The sequence below is a fragment of the Indicator indicator genome, chromosome 10 (assembly GCF_027791375.1).
Source record: "Indicator indicator isolate 239-I01 chromosome 10, UM_Iind_1.1, whole genome shotgun sequence".
Taxonomy (NCBI): Eukaryota; Metazoa; Chordata; class Aves; order Piciformes; family Indicatoridae; genus Indicator; species Indicator indicator.
Genome location: NC_072019.1, coordinates 856203 through 874674, shown reverse-complemented (window position 1 = coordinate 874674; position 18472 = coordinate 856203). Strand labels below are relative to the sequence as shown.

At 51.3% G+C, this 18472-nt stretch overlaps 1 protein-coding gene across 1 annotated transcript in view; it reads right to left on the bottom strand.

The window, feature by feature from the left end:
* Positions 1–560: 560 nt before the first annotated feature.
* PACS2 (phosphofurin acidic cluster sorting protein 2) overlaps positions 561–18472 on the bottom strand; it is an 86208-nt gene continuing 68296 nt past the window's right edge. The window contains exons 19-25 of the mRNA XM_054384109.1: positions 17803–17835; positions 12655–12697; positions 8041–8083; positions 6713–6848; positions 4134–4360; positions 1609–1722; positions 561–679 (exon numbers count right to left, since the gene is read on the bottom strand). Of these exons, the coding sequence (XP_054240084.1) occupies positions 561–679; positions 1609–1722; positions 4134–4360; positions 6713–6848; positions 8041–8083; positions 12655–12697; positions 17803–17835 (715 nt within the window). The remainder of the gene's footprint in view (positions 680–1608; positions 1723–4133; positions 4361–6712; positions 6849–8040; positions 8084–12654; positions 12698–17802; positions 17836–18472) is intronic.

The window sequence follows — 18472 nt, the reverse complement described above, 5'->3', positions numbered from 1 at the left end:
GCTACGCCAATGGTTTGCTTTTCAAAGGCAGCAGTTGAACTCCCTCCAGACTCGCTGATCCCTCATCCTTTGGCAGCAGGAAGAAAGACTGGCCATCTTTTTTCCCTAGAGATACAGAAGAAGGGGGCCAAGTGCACCGTGATGCACAGGATCTTCCACAAAATCCACTCGAGCTGATGCACGGCTCCCCAGCCCGCTCACACCAGGGAGGTCTCAGGGTAACAAGCAGTGCAGTTCCTCAGCTATCTGCTTGGAAGTGGTAGCTGTTCTGGGGCAGGTGGCCTGCTCCTGCCAACTCCCCCACGACTTCATGTGGTCAGCACATCTGTATTTAAGACTGGGTTGGTTTGGGGTTTTTTTGCCTTTGTTTAAAGGGGTTTCCTTCCCTTGTAGTAAACTTAGGAGTTAATAGAAAAAAGTAATTCCAAAGTAATCCAAGCACATCTGTAATTAATTCTGCAGGAGAGGGCAGAGCGACACGAGTCAAGGGTTGGCACGCGGTTCCTGGCTCCTGGTGTGCAGTCCTCAGGGTGGACAGAAGGTGCCTCTGCCCAGCACGGTTAGAAGTTAGATTTGGAGTGTCCAAATATGCAGATGGGAAAGTGCTTGACGTGAGAGGACCACTGTGCTGCCAGCTGAAAGAACTTGACGTCGTTCCACTCCACCCCATCGATCAGCACTGCAGGGCAGGTTAAAGAAAGAGCAGAGTTAGGAAACACTGAGGGGAGGTGGCCAACCTGGAACGGTTTTGCTAGGACCTGCCCTGCTGTCAGCAGAGGGAGGCCTGGCTACGTTCTGCTCTCAGGGTAGGCACTGCCCTGCCTGGCCACCCCACTGCTGCAGACTGCTGGAGAGCAGAGCAGGTTTAGGCAGAACAGCTCACATGGCTGTTCCAGCACTGCTCAGTGACACTGGAGCTCCCCTGACTGCTGATTTCAGTGCCACCTGATAGGATTGCTCAGATTTCCTAAACACATGCCCTTTGCTTTTTTGGGCAAATGCACTCTTGCTGAGATGGACACAGATCCTCCTCACTGGCACTCTTAACCAGGAGAGCTGTGTCTCCCTAAGGGGTGACACACCTTCTGTGACCACCCCTCACACTCACCAGTCTCACAGGGACAGGGCTAGGACTAAGGAGGTGACCTAGGCAGATCCCTCTGCTGTTAACAGTGGGGAGGATTGCCAGAGTGAATAGGCCAGAGAGATTATTTTGGATGCTGGATGCACAGCTCTGCAAGATGCATGCACAGCTGCTGCCAGGTTTGCCTTTGTGTCAGAGTCCTGCCTAGAGGAGCACCCACACTCATCCTCTCCACCATCTCTTGTACCAGATGTGCAAGAGAAACAGAGAAAGGTGACAGGGAGAGGGGGGAATGGATCCCAGCCCAGACCTTGTTCTCACCCAGGGCACAGATTCAGAGGAGTTCCCAGGTAAGGGAGCATGTTCCCACATCCCAGACCTACTGAAGCATTCCTCCATGCTGGACACATCCCAGTCCATTCCCCGGAAACACCTTCTGCCTCCAGGACATGGGGTGGGACGAGAGGTCGGCCCTTTGCCTGGAGGACAATGCCTTGCCCCGGAGCCCGAGGGGCTGCACTCACCTCGCAGCATGTTCTGCTGGTGCTTGGCTGTGCAAATCAGCCTGCTGATCCCTTCAATACACTGGCTCTTGGACTCCACCTCCTTGTCTTTTGTTTTTTTGGGCAAAAACATCACTGGAAGAAAAAGCAAAAACACAAAAAACAAACCAGTACACTGTGAGTCTCTGCCGCTCAAAAAGAGCTGCACCAAGACTTTTGTTTGGGGGTTTACATTTAAGCATTTGCATCTAAAAAGTCTTCACTTGCTAAATTTTAATTCCTCAAGCCACCCGGTTGGGCAGGGGCTTGGCTGTGTTAGCGCTCAGGACCACCACCTACACTCGGGGACATCTTCAACCGGAGTGTCTCTGCGTGAAGCATTCATTCTCTGCTCAGATCCCAGGCTCCAAAGGACACCCTTGCGGTGACTCCTGCTGCTCGTCTGGGTCGGATGGAAGCCAGTCGCCGGTGCCGGGGATCTGCCGGGCGGCCGCCCCACCTAGGGGCAGTCCCACACAGTGCACCCCGCGCTGCCGGCAGCACCGAGCTCCAGCCTCCCCCAGCGGGGCAGCCAGCGCAGGTAAAACGGGAGCTGGGCTGCACAGGCACCTGGAGAGCAGGAGGGAGCGCAGAGCATGGGAAGCTGGTGGGGAGGGAAGGCATTAGGAGAGGTAAAAAGGGTCCAGTTCCCCAGAAGCTGTCCGACCCATCTGGATGCGTTCCTGTGTGACCTGTGCTGGATTCTACAGTCCTGCTCTGGCAGGGGGGTTGGACTGGATGATCTCCTGAGGTCCCTTCCAACCCCTAACATCCTGCGACCCCGTGAATGCACAAGGAAAGATGTACAAACTCAGCACAAGAAAGACCTGTTGGAGCAGCTCCAGAGGAGGCCACAAAAATAATCAGAAGGCTGGAGAAAGGCTGAGAGAGTTGGGGCTTTTCAGCTTGGAGAAGAGAAGGCTCCAAGGAGACCTCATTGCAACATTCCAGTACTTAAAGGAGGCCTATAAGAAAGATGGGGACAACCTTTTTTAGCAAGGCCTGATGTGAGAGGCGAAGGGGTGATGGGTTTAAACTGACAGTTTCACACTAGATACAAGGAAGAAACTTTTTACACTGAGAATGTGAAAGACTGGCCCAGTTTGCCCAGAGAGGTGGTAGATACTCCACCCCTGGGAATACTTCAGGTCAGGTTGGATGGGGCTCCGAGCACCCTGATCACTATAGTTGATCTGAGAGTTCCTGCTCACTTGAGGGGGTTGGACTAGATGACCTTTATAGGTCTCCTCCAATCCAAAGCATTCTGTGACTCTATGAAATTGGCTTCACAAAAGCTGGTGACATGGAACACCACTCCAGGCTAGGCCAGCCCCAGTGAAGAACATCTGGAGTGTCTCAGGTTTGCTTTGCCCACAGGCAAGCCACTTAAAAGGGCTGTGGTCAGGGGTGGTACCAGCAGTGCCACAGCTCTTAGCCCAGTGGTGTACCCATGTCCTGCAGCCACTGGTCCAGGAGCTTCTGTAAGTCTCCTTTCAAAGCTCCCTAAACTCCTGCTTCCACCAGGAACAACTCCCAGCTCCTCAGGCAGGAAGATACCGTGAAGGACAGAGAGTGGCAGTCAAATCTGAGGGCTTAACTGCCTTGCTCCTTCCCAGAAAATACTTGGCTGCAGAGCTATGCTCAGTTTCTAATGTTTCACACCCCCAAGGCCAGGAACAAACAGAATTACTGTTTGTTTTGAGAAAATAAACCCACAGCCACAAGTGTAAGAGCAGAAGATTAGAAAAGTAACCATCAGGCTTTGCACTGAGAGCATTTCTCTCCTTCCCTTTATCCCACAAGGCAGCTGATGAACACATGAGATGGAAGCATGTAAGGGAGACTGGGAACTGAGCCCACAGAAGAGCTCCTGTGGAAGAGGTTCCATTGCTCTCGTACCTACAAGTACACCCAGCCAGGGCTTGGTAGGCCTGGCTGGTGTCACCTGGCTGGGGGCTGTGACAGTGGCATTCTAAACAACACCACCGTGCCAAAGCCAGCAAGCATCTCTTCTGGGGCTGCTGCCACAGGCTGCAACTTGAAGGGGTGCACACAGGTCCTGCTTCTCTTTGCATCTGTGCCATGTGGCAGAGGAGAGACCAGAGCATTGAGCTGCACAGGCTGAAGGGTCTGCCCTGACTCTGGTGGCTGCAGCAGAAGCTGCCTCTTACCTAATCCAACACCCCAAACCAACACCAGCAGGCTCACAAGGGACACAGCTGTCCAGCATAGCATATCTCCTGGTTTTCTGAAAAGCTACCCACAAATGTCCTTGTTCTGTCCCCACCTTTTTTCTTTTGGGCTATACCATCTCAGCTGTTCAGCTGTAAGGGTGACCACATTCCTGTTCACAACCACCTCATGCAGACAGACAGACCAGGACTTGGGGGATAAAATACACCTGAAGCTGTAATGCAGGACTGCCAAGCCAGACAGCCCTGGAGCAGAAGAGGGAGAGCAGCACTGTACATTGTGGCCTTTGTCCCCAGTAACTGTGTCCAGCTCACCTTTCTTGTTCTTCTCCTTTGTCACGACCGTCATGGACATGGTTGGAGTGGAGGCAATCTCGCCGCTGGCAGGCAGCCTGCTGACCTGGAGGGACCGGAAAGTGCATTTCAGTGTGTTTTTGGTAGTGGAGGGGTCCTTCTTCTCTGGGTCTCTCTTTCTGTCCACGGGTGGAGCTGCAATCCAGTAATCCACCTGCAGGCCCATCAGCTCAGCACCCAGGTTCTGGCTGGAAAACAAGACAGGAAGGTAACTTCTGCCCAGCGCTCAGTGGAGATCCCCCATCTGTGCTCCTTCAGGCTGGCTGCTGGTCCTAACCAAAGGGTTCTGGTGGGAAAGCAGGCAGCAGTGCTTGTACTGAGACTTGGCAATCACAAGAAGTCATCACTGAGTGATGCAGCCTGGCTCACATTACATGGTGGCATTGGCTTGGCAGCAGGGAGTGGCAATGAGCTGAGACAAGCTGAGCTGCTGCACAGCCACAGGGATGAACAAAGGGACAGGGAACAGACAAGCAGTTTCCTAGTGCAATGCTGAGTTCAGTGACCCAGACAGCAAAGGCAACCCTGAGGTGACCCAGATCACTTCCAGTTTTGCAGTGGGGAAGAGAAGCTTTAAGACCTTGCTGCTGCCTCCTAAGCACGGATGAGTGAATGATTCTGGCCAGGCACAACACCAACAAAATCAACTCTGAACTGGAGTGAGCAGAGAGCTGGCAGGTCCATGAACTCAGTCTCCCTGACTTGCTTCCATCTCATGTGTTCATGAGCTCTTCTGTCATCAGCTGCTTCCCATCCTGTCCAGAAGCTCCACCAGTTCACACAGGACCTCAGCTCTCCCCAGGCCCCTGTAAAGGAGCTGGCATGGGGCAATCTGCTCAGCAGCCCTGCTGGGGAATTCCAGTGCTGGGAAATGCTCTGCCAGTCCTGTGATGTTTGCTAAACAATGGCAGATTTCAGGACATGATCTGCTGTTGAGGACTCCTGCACACCCTGGCAGCAGCCATGTGTCACCAAACCACACTGCCAGCCCTTCCTCACTCAGAAAAGGCAAGATGAGCAGCCTGGGAAATTCCACCCCCTGCCTAGCCTTCCCCAGCTAACCCTGAGTGAAGCAGGGGTTTCTCCTTCAGCACACTTATGGCTGGTGCCCTGTACTGTTCCTACACAGAGTGTTGAATAATATACAAGTACCAGACAAAAAATGAACTTCATTTATCGACCAGTCTGTGTCCCCTGCTTGCGAAACGTTGTTAAGGAAGATGAATCTGTGATCTTGAATGAAGTATGCAGCCCCTTACACTGCCTGCCTAACAAGAAACTCTTGAGGTGAAATAGGGACATCCCATCCTCTCAGCAAATCATCTCCTGCTCTTTGCCACCTGTTCAGCTGAAAGCCAGACTGCAAAGCAGAGTTCACCTCTGGGCACCAAAGTCAGGTTTTGGGCTCTCAAGGCAGTTTCAGAAGCAAGATCCTTTAAGGATGACCAGGATTTGGAAATGCAGCTTCGGATTTTAAGGATGCAAAGGAGCCTTTCTCACCTCAGATGTAAAGGGAAAGAAGTTCAAATTAAGAATTCTAATGTTCACTATGACCAGGAAGGATTTTCTGCTCCATTCCTGGTTCAGTATGGGGCTTAACCTTTCAGCCTGGGTAACCCTCCAGCTCCTTGGCTGTCACACACAGATCAGTGGGGATTGAACAATGCTGAACCTGAACTTCCTTATTTCTTGATGATTTTACTACACAGCATGAAACAAAAAAGATCCAGATTCCTACAGCCAACTTCAGCTGTGTCACATCCATGGCTCACAACTTTAATAGCCTACACTCTTGTGGCTACAGGTTCCCAAACCACTTCCAACTTTGGAAAGCCCACAGAGCTCACACAGAAGTCAGCTCTGCTCTCCAGAGCCTGCACATCCCTCAGCTCTCTGCACTGCCACCCAGCTGCTGCTGGCACCAGCCTGCTGTTCTGTTATGCTTTCAGGCACATGCATGAATGGGAACTACAATTCCACTCCCCACCTTAAACTATCAGCTCACCCCTCACAGAGGACAAGCTTGCTCTCTTCTCTTTCCACAGGGTCACTCTGACCTTGCACTGGCTTGGTCTTTGAAAACACAAGTCATGAGGGACTAGGCTAGCACTCCTGAGTATTAGCAGTGTTGTCTTTGCCTACATACCTCCCCAAGAGAATCCAGTCTCCAAGGGAAAATACCAGCAGATGGAGAACACAAACCTTCCCTTAGAAGGCTGCCACAATGACTCAGAGTCAGGGTTTCTGCCAGGCTATCAGAAACAAGGCTGCCCCTTCCAGTCCCAACGTATCTGTCCTTGGGAAGTGCAATCTTCCCACCGGGTGCAAGATCCCCTCTGCCCTCCCTAGCTCTGTGTCAGCTGGCAAGGACACAGGCACTCCAGAGGGGAAAAAAGAGGTGAAGGGGCAAGGTGACAGCTTGGAGTGTTTGCTAAGGAGGAAGAAAGCAGAGCTGTGGGTTCTCTTTCAGAAGAGTGTTGCTCTCACACATATCAGATAAGAGAGCCAGTGGAGCTGTCCAGAGACAAAACATGCTCTACCTGGAGGACGAGAAGCTGCCTGTGACGGATGGTGAGGAGGGTGGCGTGGGGGAGGCTTCCTTCACAGCAGGAGACACAGAAGGTGGAGTAGAAGAAAGGACACTGGAGCTTGAGGGAGCTGCATCATCAGAGTCACCTTGCAGAAGAGAGGACAGAATGTTTGTCTAGGTTTGTCTCCCAGCCCAGCACACACATGCTGGCACAGCTCCCTTTGCCCAGGCTGCTGCTGCACAGGTTTGGGTCAGATTCAGTCCAGAGATCAACCAGTCCATCAGGCCTGACTGCCTCACACTCCAACCACAGCACTTTCACAGACATTCACACTCCTCTGGGCTCCCCATCTGGCACCTGCCTTCCTAGGCTTTGCTCCCAGCTGATTTTGAGCTCCAGCACAGTCAGAGTCTAGCCCACTGACCTCTGCTGGGCAATCTCCACTTGCAACTACTGCAGGGCAGCACAATGCTGAGACTCTTGGAGAATCCAATACCTCTGGGCTGATCAGGGATCTCCCCATTCACCCTGCCTCCACCACCAAAGCATCAACCCCTTCCCATGTGGGCCCTTTAGCACAGTGGGAGCACTGTGTTAGCAAGGAGTGACCCACAGGAGGGCTGCCTCCACACACAGATCTGTGTAGCCCAGGCCCCAGGACTCTGGGTTTAACAGTGAAGCAACACACAAAACAATCCCAACAACAAGGAAAAATATTCCTTATGAGTAGTGCATATGGAGGAGAAAACAAGTTCCTATTGCTGTAATAGCACCACCCAATCTCCCTGTGTCTAAAGCAGGCAATGTGGTGAAACTCAGCTTTGCACCTCCTCATTAAACACACAGGGGCTCAGTCTGTTGTCAGACTGGCAAACTGGTTGCCTGTCCTGGAGTTTCCAGGGTCAGGCACATGTTGGAGACTGATTCTTTCAGTCAGCTGAGCCCAGTGCAGGGAGACTGCCATGAACTTCTGATGAGCTGCCTCCCCAGTTTGGAGCAGGAACCTCAGCCACAGCAGTGAATGCATCCCCCTGCGAACACATCCAGGGAAAGCAGGTGTTTGCACATATGACTGGAGCTTCCCTGGAGGAGGGTGTGGGGGATTTCAGCAGGCCTGAAGCTCCTTGTAAAAAGACAAGAAAAAGGGCCCCTTTCAAAAGAGAGAGTCTGTCTGTTTCTGCAGACAGCTGCTGGGAGTGGAAGCAGCAGAACTGGCAGCTAACAAAATCCAGTTCCACCTTATGAAACTCCAAGCCATCAGCAAAATTCATTCAGCCTGTGAAGTCAGGCTCCCACCACCTGCATGACACAGAAACCACACTGGAGATGCTTGTTACCTGATGTTGCAGAAGACTGTTCCACTATTCCAACCTTCACCACCTAGAGGGGGCAAAACAGAAATGCTCTGTGAAACAGAAGTCCTCTGAACTTCAGGAAGCCCAACCTCCAAACTAAGCTCATCCCTGCAGTCAGGGTCGTGTTGAAGTACCGCAACAAGTGGAGTCTTCCAAGAACTGGGCAGGTGTCCAGCCAAGCAGTGCCAGCTCACAGCCCTTCCCTGACCTATACAGAAGACAGCACAGACCTGTGGACTGTTACAGACCTGCACAGCTCTGAATAGCTCATCACCCTCAAGCTATGGCAACTACATTGCCTCTCTGTGACACCTGTGGGAATAGGGCAGGGAGAAGAAAGGAACAAGAATATCCTTTTAGCATTGCTTTGATACAGCTGCTAATTACAGGCCTATTGCTTCCACAGGTGCAGCCACTTCTAGGCTGCAACATAGTTGGAGTCTGTCAGCAAGCCACAAAAGCAACGAAGTGCAGTCCCTGGGTAGTTTTCTAGTCTCCAAAGAAGGGAAGTGTCTGGCAAAGATGAAAAAGCTTCTAGCAAAGCCTTTGGGCATAGACATGGATAAACCACCACATGGACAGGTCAGAACAATCCCAGAACAATCCCAGTGGCACTGAGGTAAGGATACAAATGTGTTCTGATATGGCCAACCACCAGCTCCTATGTTTAGGTTAAAGATCAATGCCACTGGAGCAGAGCTTGCTACAGACACAAGCTCCCAAGAACACAGAGTGTCTGTGAAGATAAAATGACCCTTGGGGAATAAAAGCAGGGACCTTGTGCAGTGATAAACTGCTGTGGTGCACAGGGATCATTATTCTCAACACTGTAGAGACCCTTCTTAAGGTCCTTAAGAAACTTGTATCTAGGGCTGCTAATGTAAATGTTGACAACTGGGAAAGAGCTGCAGAGGAATCTCAAGTCAATAAAAGCTGCTGCAGAACAAGAACCAACGTCATGCAGTCTATTTAGTTGGAAAGCAAAAGGCTGTTTAAGATCATACATGACCATATCTAGAGGCCACATCCCTGGGGAGCACATTTCTGTGCTATGGGATCAAGAAAAGGCAGCTAATCATTGAAAGCAAAAAAGCCTAAACTGTGTATATATTGGAGCAGGGGCTGTATGCTCAATGCTAGGTCTTGAAGAGCTGCAGGCTCTCTGGTGGATTCTCTGTTAGCTCCAGCCTTGGAAAAGCCATCATGGACTCAGCAGTGTGTGCAGAGGCTCCCTGAGGGAGCACTGGCTCAGGAGAAGGCAGCTGCAGCTCAGTTTGGCCAATCTTCACCCAAAGGGCAACAACTCAGGTTCTGGAGTCCAGCAGCCATTTGTGCTGCGTTAAACACCAGGAGGATGTTTCACAGACTGAGCTAGCTGTGAGCAAGAGGAAAGGCAGAAGAGTCAGGGGAAGAACACAACACAGGAAAGTGTCTACAGCCACCTTGATCTGCAAGCCAGACAGGAAATCTCTTCTGGCCTCTTCCCCCTTGCTGGCTGACTGCAGATGCTTCAGTTCAGACACATGGGAGAAAGGTTAAACACTTCCTCTTCCCTCCAACTCACTGAGGCACTTGAAATGGCTGAGCTCCCAACATCTCCATGCAGGAATGCTGCAGCAGCCAGCCTTCTCTTCCTTCAGGAAAGAGGCACATCCTGCAGCCTCTCCTGGCAACTGACAGCCTCACCACCACACCCTGGCCCCTTCGTGAGGCTCTCTTCCCAGCACTTCAGGGCCCAGCTGAGCAGCACACTGCTGCCCTGCTCACTTCTTGGCCAAAGGCTGCACAACCCAGCTGAAGGACATCAGCTTTTGCACCGTAAAGCCAGCAGAAAGCAGTCAACATCAGGACTGGCAAACTCAAACCTTGCTGGCTCCCTCTCTTCTCTTGTCAACAGCTCCAAGCAGGCTGCAGCTGAGGGAAAGAGTTTTGGTGCCCGTGTTCAGTGTCAGACTTTGTGACACACCTGCAACCAGCCTTTCACAGTCTCTTCAGAGGGGCCCCATGGGGAATCACTGTGTCAGGCACACTTCAGAAGCAAGAATAAGCAGTATTGATCTGCTTGTCACCACCAGTTGACACAGGAAGTCACTCTGTGCCTTCAAGGCAAGGTTTTCTGGAGGTTGGCAGTGCTGTACACACGACACAGCTGTTCACTCTTCCCACTGTCAGACAATCAAATCCAGACTGGCAAGGCCCTGCTAGTGTCAGGACCACAACTGGACAAACATTCTATGCCCGACTGGCTTGCACATAAGACTGAACAAAGTTAGCCCCAAAGAAAAGCTTTGCAGAGCCAGGCAGCCACAGTGAGAGGAGTCCAGGAGCTTCCAAGCCCTTCTGGGCTTTTCATGTTATTCAGAAAGGTGAAAGAGCTGTTTCACAACAGCAATTCTTCACCAGTTTGTAGGAGGGTCAAAGACCACAGGAAAGTTCATCAGCAGGGAACAAATCAAGAAGGCACACCTCTGCTTTCACAGAAGACATCTTCAATAAAAAAAAGCAGATTGTCATCTCAGGAATACTGCAGAGAGAGACTTGCACTCCTGAGAGACACCAGAGTGAGAGCAGGGTCAGCCTGAGGGCAAGAGAGACTAAGCTCTTTAAATGCCTTGGGATTTCGGATTAGTTCTGAGGCACTGACGCACACGGGAGCACACACGAGTCAGCTGGACACGGAGAAGGCAGAACAAGACAGCCACCATGCAAGGAAGAAGGTACAAGAGAGCAGTAAAAACTGCAAAGAGGACATCCAATAGGTGAAGAGCAGTCAAGAGAGATCCTTTTGGCTGCAGATCAATGACTTTGTACCTAAAACTTAATGAACTGTACCTAAAAACTTAGTGAATGTTACCTAAAACAATGAACTCCAGCACAGGAGGTTCCACCTCAACATGAGGAGGAACTTCTTCACTGGGAGGCTCACAGAGCACTGGAACAGGCTGCCCAGAGAGGTTGTGGAGTCTCCTTCTCTGGAGACTTTCTGCACCCATCTGGATGTGCTCTGGAGAGACCTGTGCTGGATTCTATGGTCCTGCTCTGGCAGGGGGATTGGACTCCATCTCCTGAGGTCCCTTCCAACCCCTAACATCCTGTAAGCCTGTGAATTGAGGGGAGTGAAGATGGAAAAGGACACAGGACACACAACACACTGACAAGCACAAACATGGTCCTGCCTAGAAGATACTCTGCACTTGGCCACCTGAGCTGGGAACAATTAACAGACAGGAGGAAAGCCAGAGGCTACTATCCCAGGTACAAATTCACATGATAAAATGCATTCAACAGCCACAGGCCCAGACTCAACACTGGTATAAAAGCTCTCCCTGGTGGGCTGCACCCTCCACTTCCCAGGAATGGATGAGATATTAAGAGGACTGGAGATTGTTCACAGTAAGCACACAGAGGACTGACACTGGAATAGCAAATCTGGCCAAATCAATCACCCAGAGCAGTGTCTGGAACAGCCCTGATATTTCCAGGGACACATCACTTTTATCTGCACATGGCCCAGCAGCAATTCTCCACCAACGCGAGCACCTCCCCTAGGAAGAGAGACTGAGAGCCCTGGGGCTGTTTAGTCTGGAGAGGAGAAAGCTGAGAGGGGATCTGATCGACATCTATCAACATCTGAGGGCTGGGCATCAAGTGGAGGGGGCCAGGCTCTTTCGGGTGGTGGTACAACAGGTACCGACTGCAACAGAGAAGGTTTCAGCTCAATATGAGGAGAAACTTCTTTACAGTGAGGGTGACAGAGCCCTGGAGCAGGCTGCCCAGGGGGGCTGTGGAGTCTCCTTCTCTGGAGGCTTTCCAAACCCAGCTGGATGCATTCCTGTGTAGACTGCCCTGGGTGACCCTGCTTTGGCAGGGCGGGGGGTTGGACTTGATCTCTGGAGGTCCCTTCCAACCTCTAACATTCTGTGATTCTGTGAACTAGGTGCTTTGGCTTGCAGCCTTTCCTGATCCACAGGGTGTAGCTCAGAGAACCTCAGCACCACACTTTCCTCTCTGCACTGAATGAACAAGACAATAGCAAGGCCATGGTGGTGCCCCGTTCAGTGCTAGCTGGCACACAGCAGAGAGGTAGCCAGAGCCACCTGCCTGGAAGGCAAAATCCAGGCTGCAGTTTGTTGAGGGATCTCGTAGCAAGGTGGAGGCTGGCCTCTTCTCCCAGGTAACAAGTGAAATGGTGCAGCTCAAGCTGCACCAGGGGAGGTTTAGATTGGACATTAGGAAAAATGTCTTCACTGACAAGGTCATTGGCACTGGCATAGGCTGGCCAGGGAAGTGGAGGAGTCACCATCCCTGAAGGGGTTTAAAAGACATTTGGATGAGGAGCTCAGGGACACGGTCTACCAGCTGCATACAGAGAGATGTTAGGTTATGGCTGCGCTCAATGACCTTAAAGTCTTTTCCAACCAGGTGATTCCATGACCTTACAGGTCTGCTTATGCACCAGGCAGTTGTGATGCCCATGCTTACCTCAGAGCACCTCAGTGCTCCTCCTGCTCTACCTCAGCCACCAGGTAAGTTTGGGTTAACACCTGTGGATGTGTCCCAGCTGGCCTGAGACAACATAACTAATGCAACACTCACCCCGACAAAGGGAATGAACTTCTGCGAGGATTCTTCGTCAGGGCTAAAGGCAAAGAGAAAAGAGTCATTAACAGCTTGCTGCCACAGGCTGCTCTCTTCATGTGTTGCATTCAAGCATGCAGCAGGGACGGAGAGTATGCAAGCGCCAGTCCAAGGTCTCCTCTCAGCACGCTCAGAATCCGCAGGGGTGGGGAAGAGCAGGCGGCCTGCGGCACATCTCGGGGGGCTGGGGCGGGGGGCGGCAAGGTCTCTTCCTCCCTCCCTCACGCTGGACAGAGAAACATGCTTTGATGGCATGGCAGTCACCACAGACACACGGCCTCCTACTGCAGGGGAACGGATCTGTGCCACCACCACAACACCACGGGGCAGAGCCGCGCGTTACTTACTCACCCCCGCGGCGCCGCAGGCACGGCCTTCCTGCGTCCCACCTGCGCAGCCGTGTGCCATACCCTGCACATCCTGGCACCCTACAGCAGTTAGCCTGCCACGGGGGTTACAAGCCGTGACACGTGGTTACTCGGACAGCACCAGCCACTGGGCACACACACCCCCACACACACCCCGTGCCCGCGGGCTCCCTGCTGCTGCCAGCCTGGGGACGCCGGGCAGCGCAGGACACCGACTCCGGAACAGCAAACAACCAAACCAAGTGAACACAAAGCACACTGTGCCCCAGCAACACCTGGAGATGACACTGTACACGTCTGGACAGCAGGAAGGCATCGCCTCCCCCTGCTCTGGCCCTGCCCAGCACTCAGAAGCCAGAGGGTGGAGAAGGCCCAGCAATGAATGCCATGGTCACACCTAGCAGGAATCAGGGAGAGACTCCAGAAAGACAAAAAAGGGGAAAGACCTGAATGAGGAGGAAGGCAGGCTGGGAGAGCCTGCAGAGCCACTGCTTCCTTCAAGGGTGACAGAGATGAAGATGGACCCATAGGGTGAGGAAAGGACTGCAGCACCATGTGCACACGCTCAGAAGAATCACAACTCAGCAGCAGAAGTGACTGCACAGGCAAGACACACAATGTCTCTCAGTGGTCAGGCACAGGAAACAGGTAGGAAGCAGACAAACATTGAGATTTCTCATGTTTCTCGTCTGTTTTTTCCCCTCTCAGCACAATGTTCAGGGGAAAACCATTCAGCATTGCCTCCCCCCAGAATATTGCCAGGTGCAGCACACACACTCCAGGAAAGCAAAGCAGGCGTTTCTGTGCTCTTTCCAGGCACACATCTGAAATGCACCAAATGCACAAAGGTTGCCAACGACTGTGTGATTAGCACGGGCTGGACAGCTTCCTCTAAGCCCTGTGAAAAGAATGGCACAAAACTGTAGAGAACATGACTCAGCCAGAGCTCCCTCCTGCTCCCAGAGTGTGCTTCTGCAAATAGCCTCTCTGGCTCAGCTGTGCTTATCCATCTCCAAGGAAAAGCCAGGGGCCTTGTTCCCTCTTCCTACCTCCCAGCCCCAGGTGTTGCACCTTCTTCCTCCCCCTAAAAGCACACAATAAATTGACGAAGTTCCTGATCCTGCGTTGGCAGGCAGAAAGGTCACATCTTTTCAAACAAGGCTGTAGGTTCCCCTTAGAACATGGTATTTCCATCTCCAGTTCACAAAGGGAAACCAGAAACCCACAGAGATGGGAGAATCACAGAACAGAGGCTCAGCTTTCTTCTCTTCAGCTGAGAAGTAGGCAGAAGTGAGTCCTGCTGGCCAAGCGAGAGGAACAGGGTAGTCACCTCATCATCCAGACGGATGGCTTTGCTCCAAGCTCTCAAGAAACAATCCCAGCCCAACTCCAGCAGAAAACTCATTCTTGTTCCTCCTGGGAGCTCAGACTCCCACTGAGGAGAGGTCTGGCACAATTCCAAAGTAATCATTTGCTTGGGTCACCATTTATTGCAGCTCTCAACGATGCACAGGCTGTTCCTGAAGCCATCCAGCTGGATTTCAGCTCAGCCTGGGGAGTCCCATCATGTCCTCCTGGGAACTGTGATCTTGCACACGTGCCTCCAAAAATGCAGCTTATCACAACAGCTGCTCTTCGTTTGGATGAAACCAAAGATGAGATGACCCTGCTCGTTCTCCTCTTCCACACTGATTCCTGATTCTTGTCGTTCAGGATCCCAAATATTCATCCAGAATCCTTTCACCCTGATAGCAGTTTCTCCTACTCCTCTTCCCACAGCCCTGCCACTACAACACCCCCTGTGCCTATAAAAGATAGCTCCCCTTCATTGCCTGGGTTTCCCAGGCTGCAGAGGCTTTATCCTCCATGGTGATGTGCAAAGCACTGGCTTTACCCACACAGGGCTTCTGAAGGCCCTGGCATCTCAGCTCTAATTTAAAGTCAGACCTGATCCTGGTTTGGGATTTTTAACCATGTTATGGATACTTTATCTCTGCTCAAGATAAATCAGTAATTCCCAAATTCTGGAGGAAAAAAAAAAAAAAAAACAACAACAACCCCAAAACACAAACCAGACCTATGCAGAGAGGCTCAAAAGAAAATCTTCATCGGGAACAGGGAGTTGTCCAATTACAGGTATTGCCTGGGCAAAATCCATCTACCTGCAGTCAGTCATTCAAAGGAAACTGTCCAGAAATGGACTTGCAAGCTCCCTCCCCAGCCCAAGAAATGAATTCAGCTTGAACAAAGACATATAGCCAGATTTATAAGATTTAGGACTCTCAGGAAGGAGAGGATGCCACATCATCAGGAGTCACCCCCCTGACAAAGGGGTGGAGTAAGCTACAAAGCTGTCAGTTGTCACAGTAAGAGGGACCAGATCGTCCCATAGGGCAGTCATGCCAGTCGTTAGCCTGTGGGGAAGGTTTTAAGCATCCCAAAACAGGTTCAAATGAAGCCAAACACCTGTGATTTCCTAGCAGGTCTCAGGCACTACTACAGACAAGACTTGCAGGGGGCAACAGGAAAGAGAGGACTTTCATTACTGCAGGACTAACAAGCCTCTAAGCTATCTCAGGCCAAGCACCACCACTGACTCTCCAAGGTTCATCTCTGGTAAGAAGCCCACAGGGCAACTGTAGCTGGCTGCTGGTTAACACTGGCCCTGTTCCACCAAGTCTCCAGGTCAAATCAAACAAAGGGACAAAGCAATTCCAAGTCCACAAGACACATCAGATGAGTCACCTCTCTGCTTCCCTGTGGAACACCCATCCAGCACCCCTCATACTCCTGCAGCAGGCTGGACAATCTCAACAGGACACCCAGCATTTCCTGGGCCTTGACTCTGCTGCACTGCTCTGGATAAGGGGCACAAAGAAATTCCTGTTAACATTTCTGCCATGGGCATTGCTGAGCCAGAGGTGGGACTGGCTCCATCTTTACCACCTGTCTTCACATTCAGCAGCTGCTGCAGGGTGTGTTTTAGAAGGAGACTCAGAGAAATGGGCTCTGCCAAGCCACTGCCCTGTGGAGGCTCAGAGAGACACAGCAGGCAGCAAACAGCATTACCTCTGCACCCTAGCACTCAGGAATCTCCAATCTAAGGCACTTGTACTCCAGGGAGCAAGGGCTGGGGAGGTGCTGTACAACATACAAGAACACAGAGCTTTTAGCCAAGGTGTACCTAGGTAGGAAATGACTCAGCCTTCATCCTGAGAAGCGAGCAATGCTTGTATTTCCAACAGCCAAGCTGCTCCCCAGAGGTGTGTGTGTGGGGGGCTGTCCAGAAGCCACATGTCATGAGCCGTGCTGGACACTGAATTACAGTGGGTGACACCAGCCCAAGGTCACAGAACTGCTGAGCGATCCAGCTACACGGGGAACGAGTGTCTGTCGAATCTCAGATCTCAAATGCCATCAGGTTTCACTCAAGACAGCAATGCAGAGAGGTCTCCACATGGATGATGCACCCCTCCTAGTGAGAGGTACAGCTCTGCCACCATGGCCTCAGCTCCCCAGATGCTGCCTGGACTGCAGTGTTTCTTGACAACTCAGCATCCATTAACCGTCCCAGTGCTCAGGAAGTCAGTCACCCAGTGTAACACAGAGGAGCTGAAATGGCAGCTGGCTTCCTTCCTGCACCCCTCCCTCACTACCAGCCCCCTTCATCTCAGGTAGGGTCAGCAGTACTCCCAGAGAAGGGGACAAAGCTCTCGCACCGTTGCAGTCCACCACAGGCAGCACATGCGCCAACCCCTCGCCATGACAGACAGAACAGGGCACAGGAAGGACAGCAGAGGTAGGTTAGATAGGGATTAGCTGGCAAGAGAGTTACAAAGCAGCTCATCACAGACAGCTATGTCCTAAAGCCTGGCCTGGCTCTCCTTGCAGGGCTAGGGCTTGTTTAACAGAGCAGATGCTATGGTACTGGGAGATTGCTCTCGTCAGGAATTTGTAGGTAGTGCTGCTGTTTCTACATGGACCACTGCCTTGAGAGCTGGCCCTGGAGAAGCCATTCACCTCTGGCCTTGAGTGAGAGGGAGTTGCAGTAACTTTGTGAACTGAGGACAAAACAAACAACAGCCAGTAATCACATGATTGGAAGCAGGGGACCCTGTAGGGCAAGGCGGTCTTGGAGGTAGCTCAGAGAGCACAACTCTGCTGCTAGCATCTATCTGTCTCCTCTTTCTTAAGCTCAGCTAAGTCCCTTACATTTGAGCTAGCCTGCCAGTAACAGACTAGTCCTCCATTTTTTGATTACAGGGAGAACATTTGCTGGTCTACACTTTGGACGCTACACATCTGAACCCCACCCTGAGCTACTGAGTGCCACCTACAGCACTCTAGTTACAACAGATGAGACTTGAAAAGCCTTTGCCTGGTCCTTATCCTTTCAGAGCTACACTGTATCCTCTGACGGCTAGGAAAAAGGGAATCAAAAACAGTATCTTACCTTCTCCATGGTTTACTGCTCAAAGCTACTCTCTCAATAACCCCTTCATTCCCACTGAGTCTACATCCTGAGAACCCATAGGTGTGGTCCAAAGGCAGAGCAATCATTTCTATAATGCCTTCTGCCAGCAGGTGCCATGGCTTCACAAAGCAGCGAGCAGAATTTAACCTAAAACACACACTGTGCTTCCCAGACCTGCAAGAACTGTTAAACAAGGCACAGAAGACCAGTTGGTGGGGGAAAAGAGACAGGAGATAGGAAAGGGAACCTAAAAGGAATCAATACCTTATGGTAAAATCAAAATGAAAGCTCTTTTTCCTTTTTCAGAAAGCAACCAAAGAAAAAGATAAATATGTTATTAGAATTACAACAAATGGATGCATTCATTTAGATAGTGCTAATGGAAACAATTTCTGTGTGGCTTTTCACAGTACCCTTCCCAGCTTGCTGCCAGTGTCAGAGGGCTGCATTTGTGAGGATGGCCACATGGGGAGATACCTGCCCATCACTGTGAGGGAGAGCTTACTCCTCTAGTTCACTCTGTTTGCCCATGGGGTACTTAGCTCAAGGTAGAAGTAGTTTTAAAGCAGACACAGAGATGCTAAGAAACTGCAGCCAAGGGCATGAGTATGCCTAAGTCTCATCAACCTCTCCTCCAAGTAACCTCTGCAGGGTTTAAGCCTGACATAAACCTATTAATACTTTCAGGCATGCCACTATCAAGTCCAAAATCCCTAAAATCCAAATGGGTCAGACCAGCTTGGTAAAGTGGTCATGCACACTTCTGGGAGGGCTAAGTCCGTGTGCTGCTGAAGTACGTTCCAGATGTTCTTTAACAAGTACCAAAATGACCTTTCTAGGTACATTAGAAACTCAGTATGATGTGTGCTAACTGCTTTCTCAGCCTTTTGGGCTAAGACCAAATGTAGTGCAGATTCTGATGACAAAAATGAAC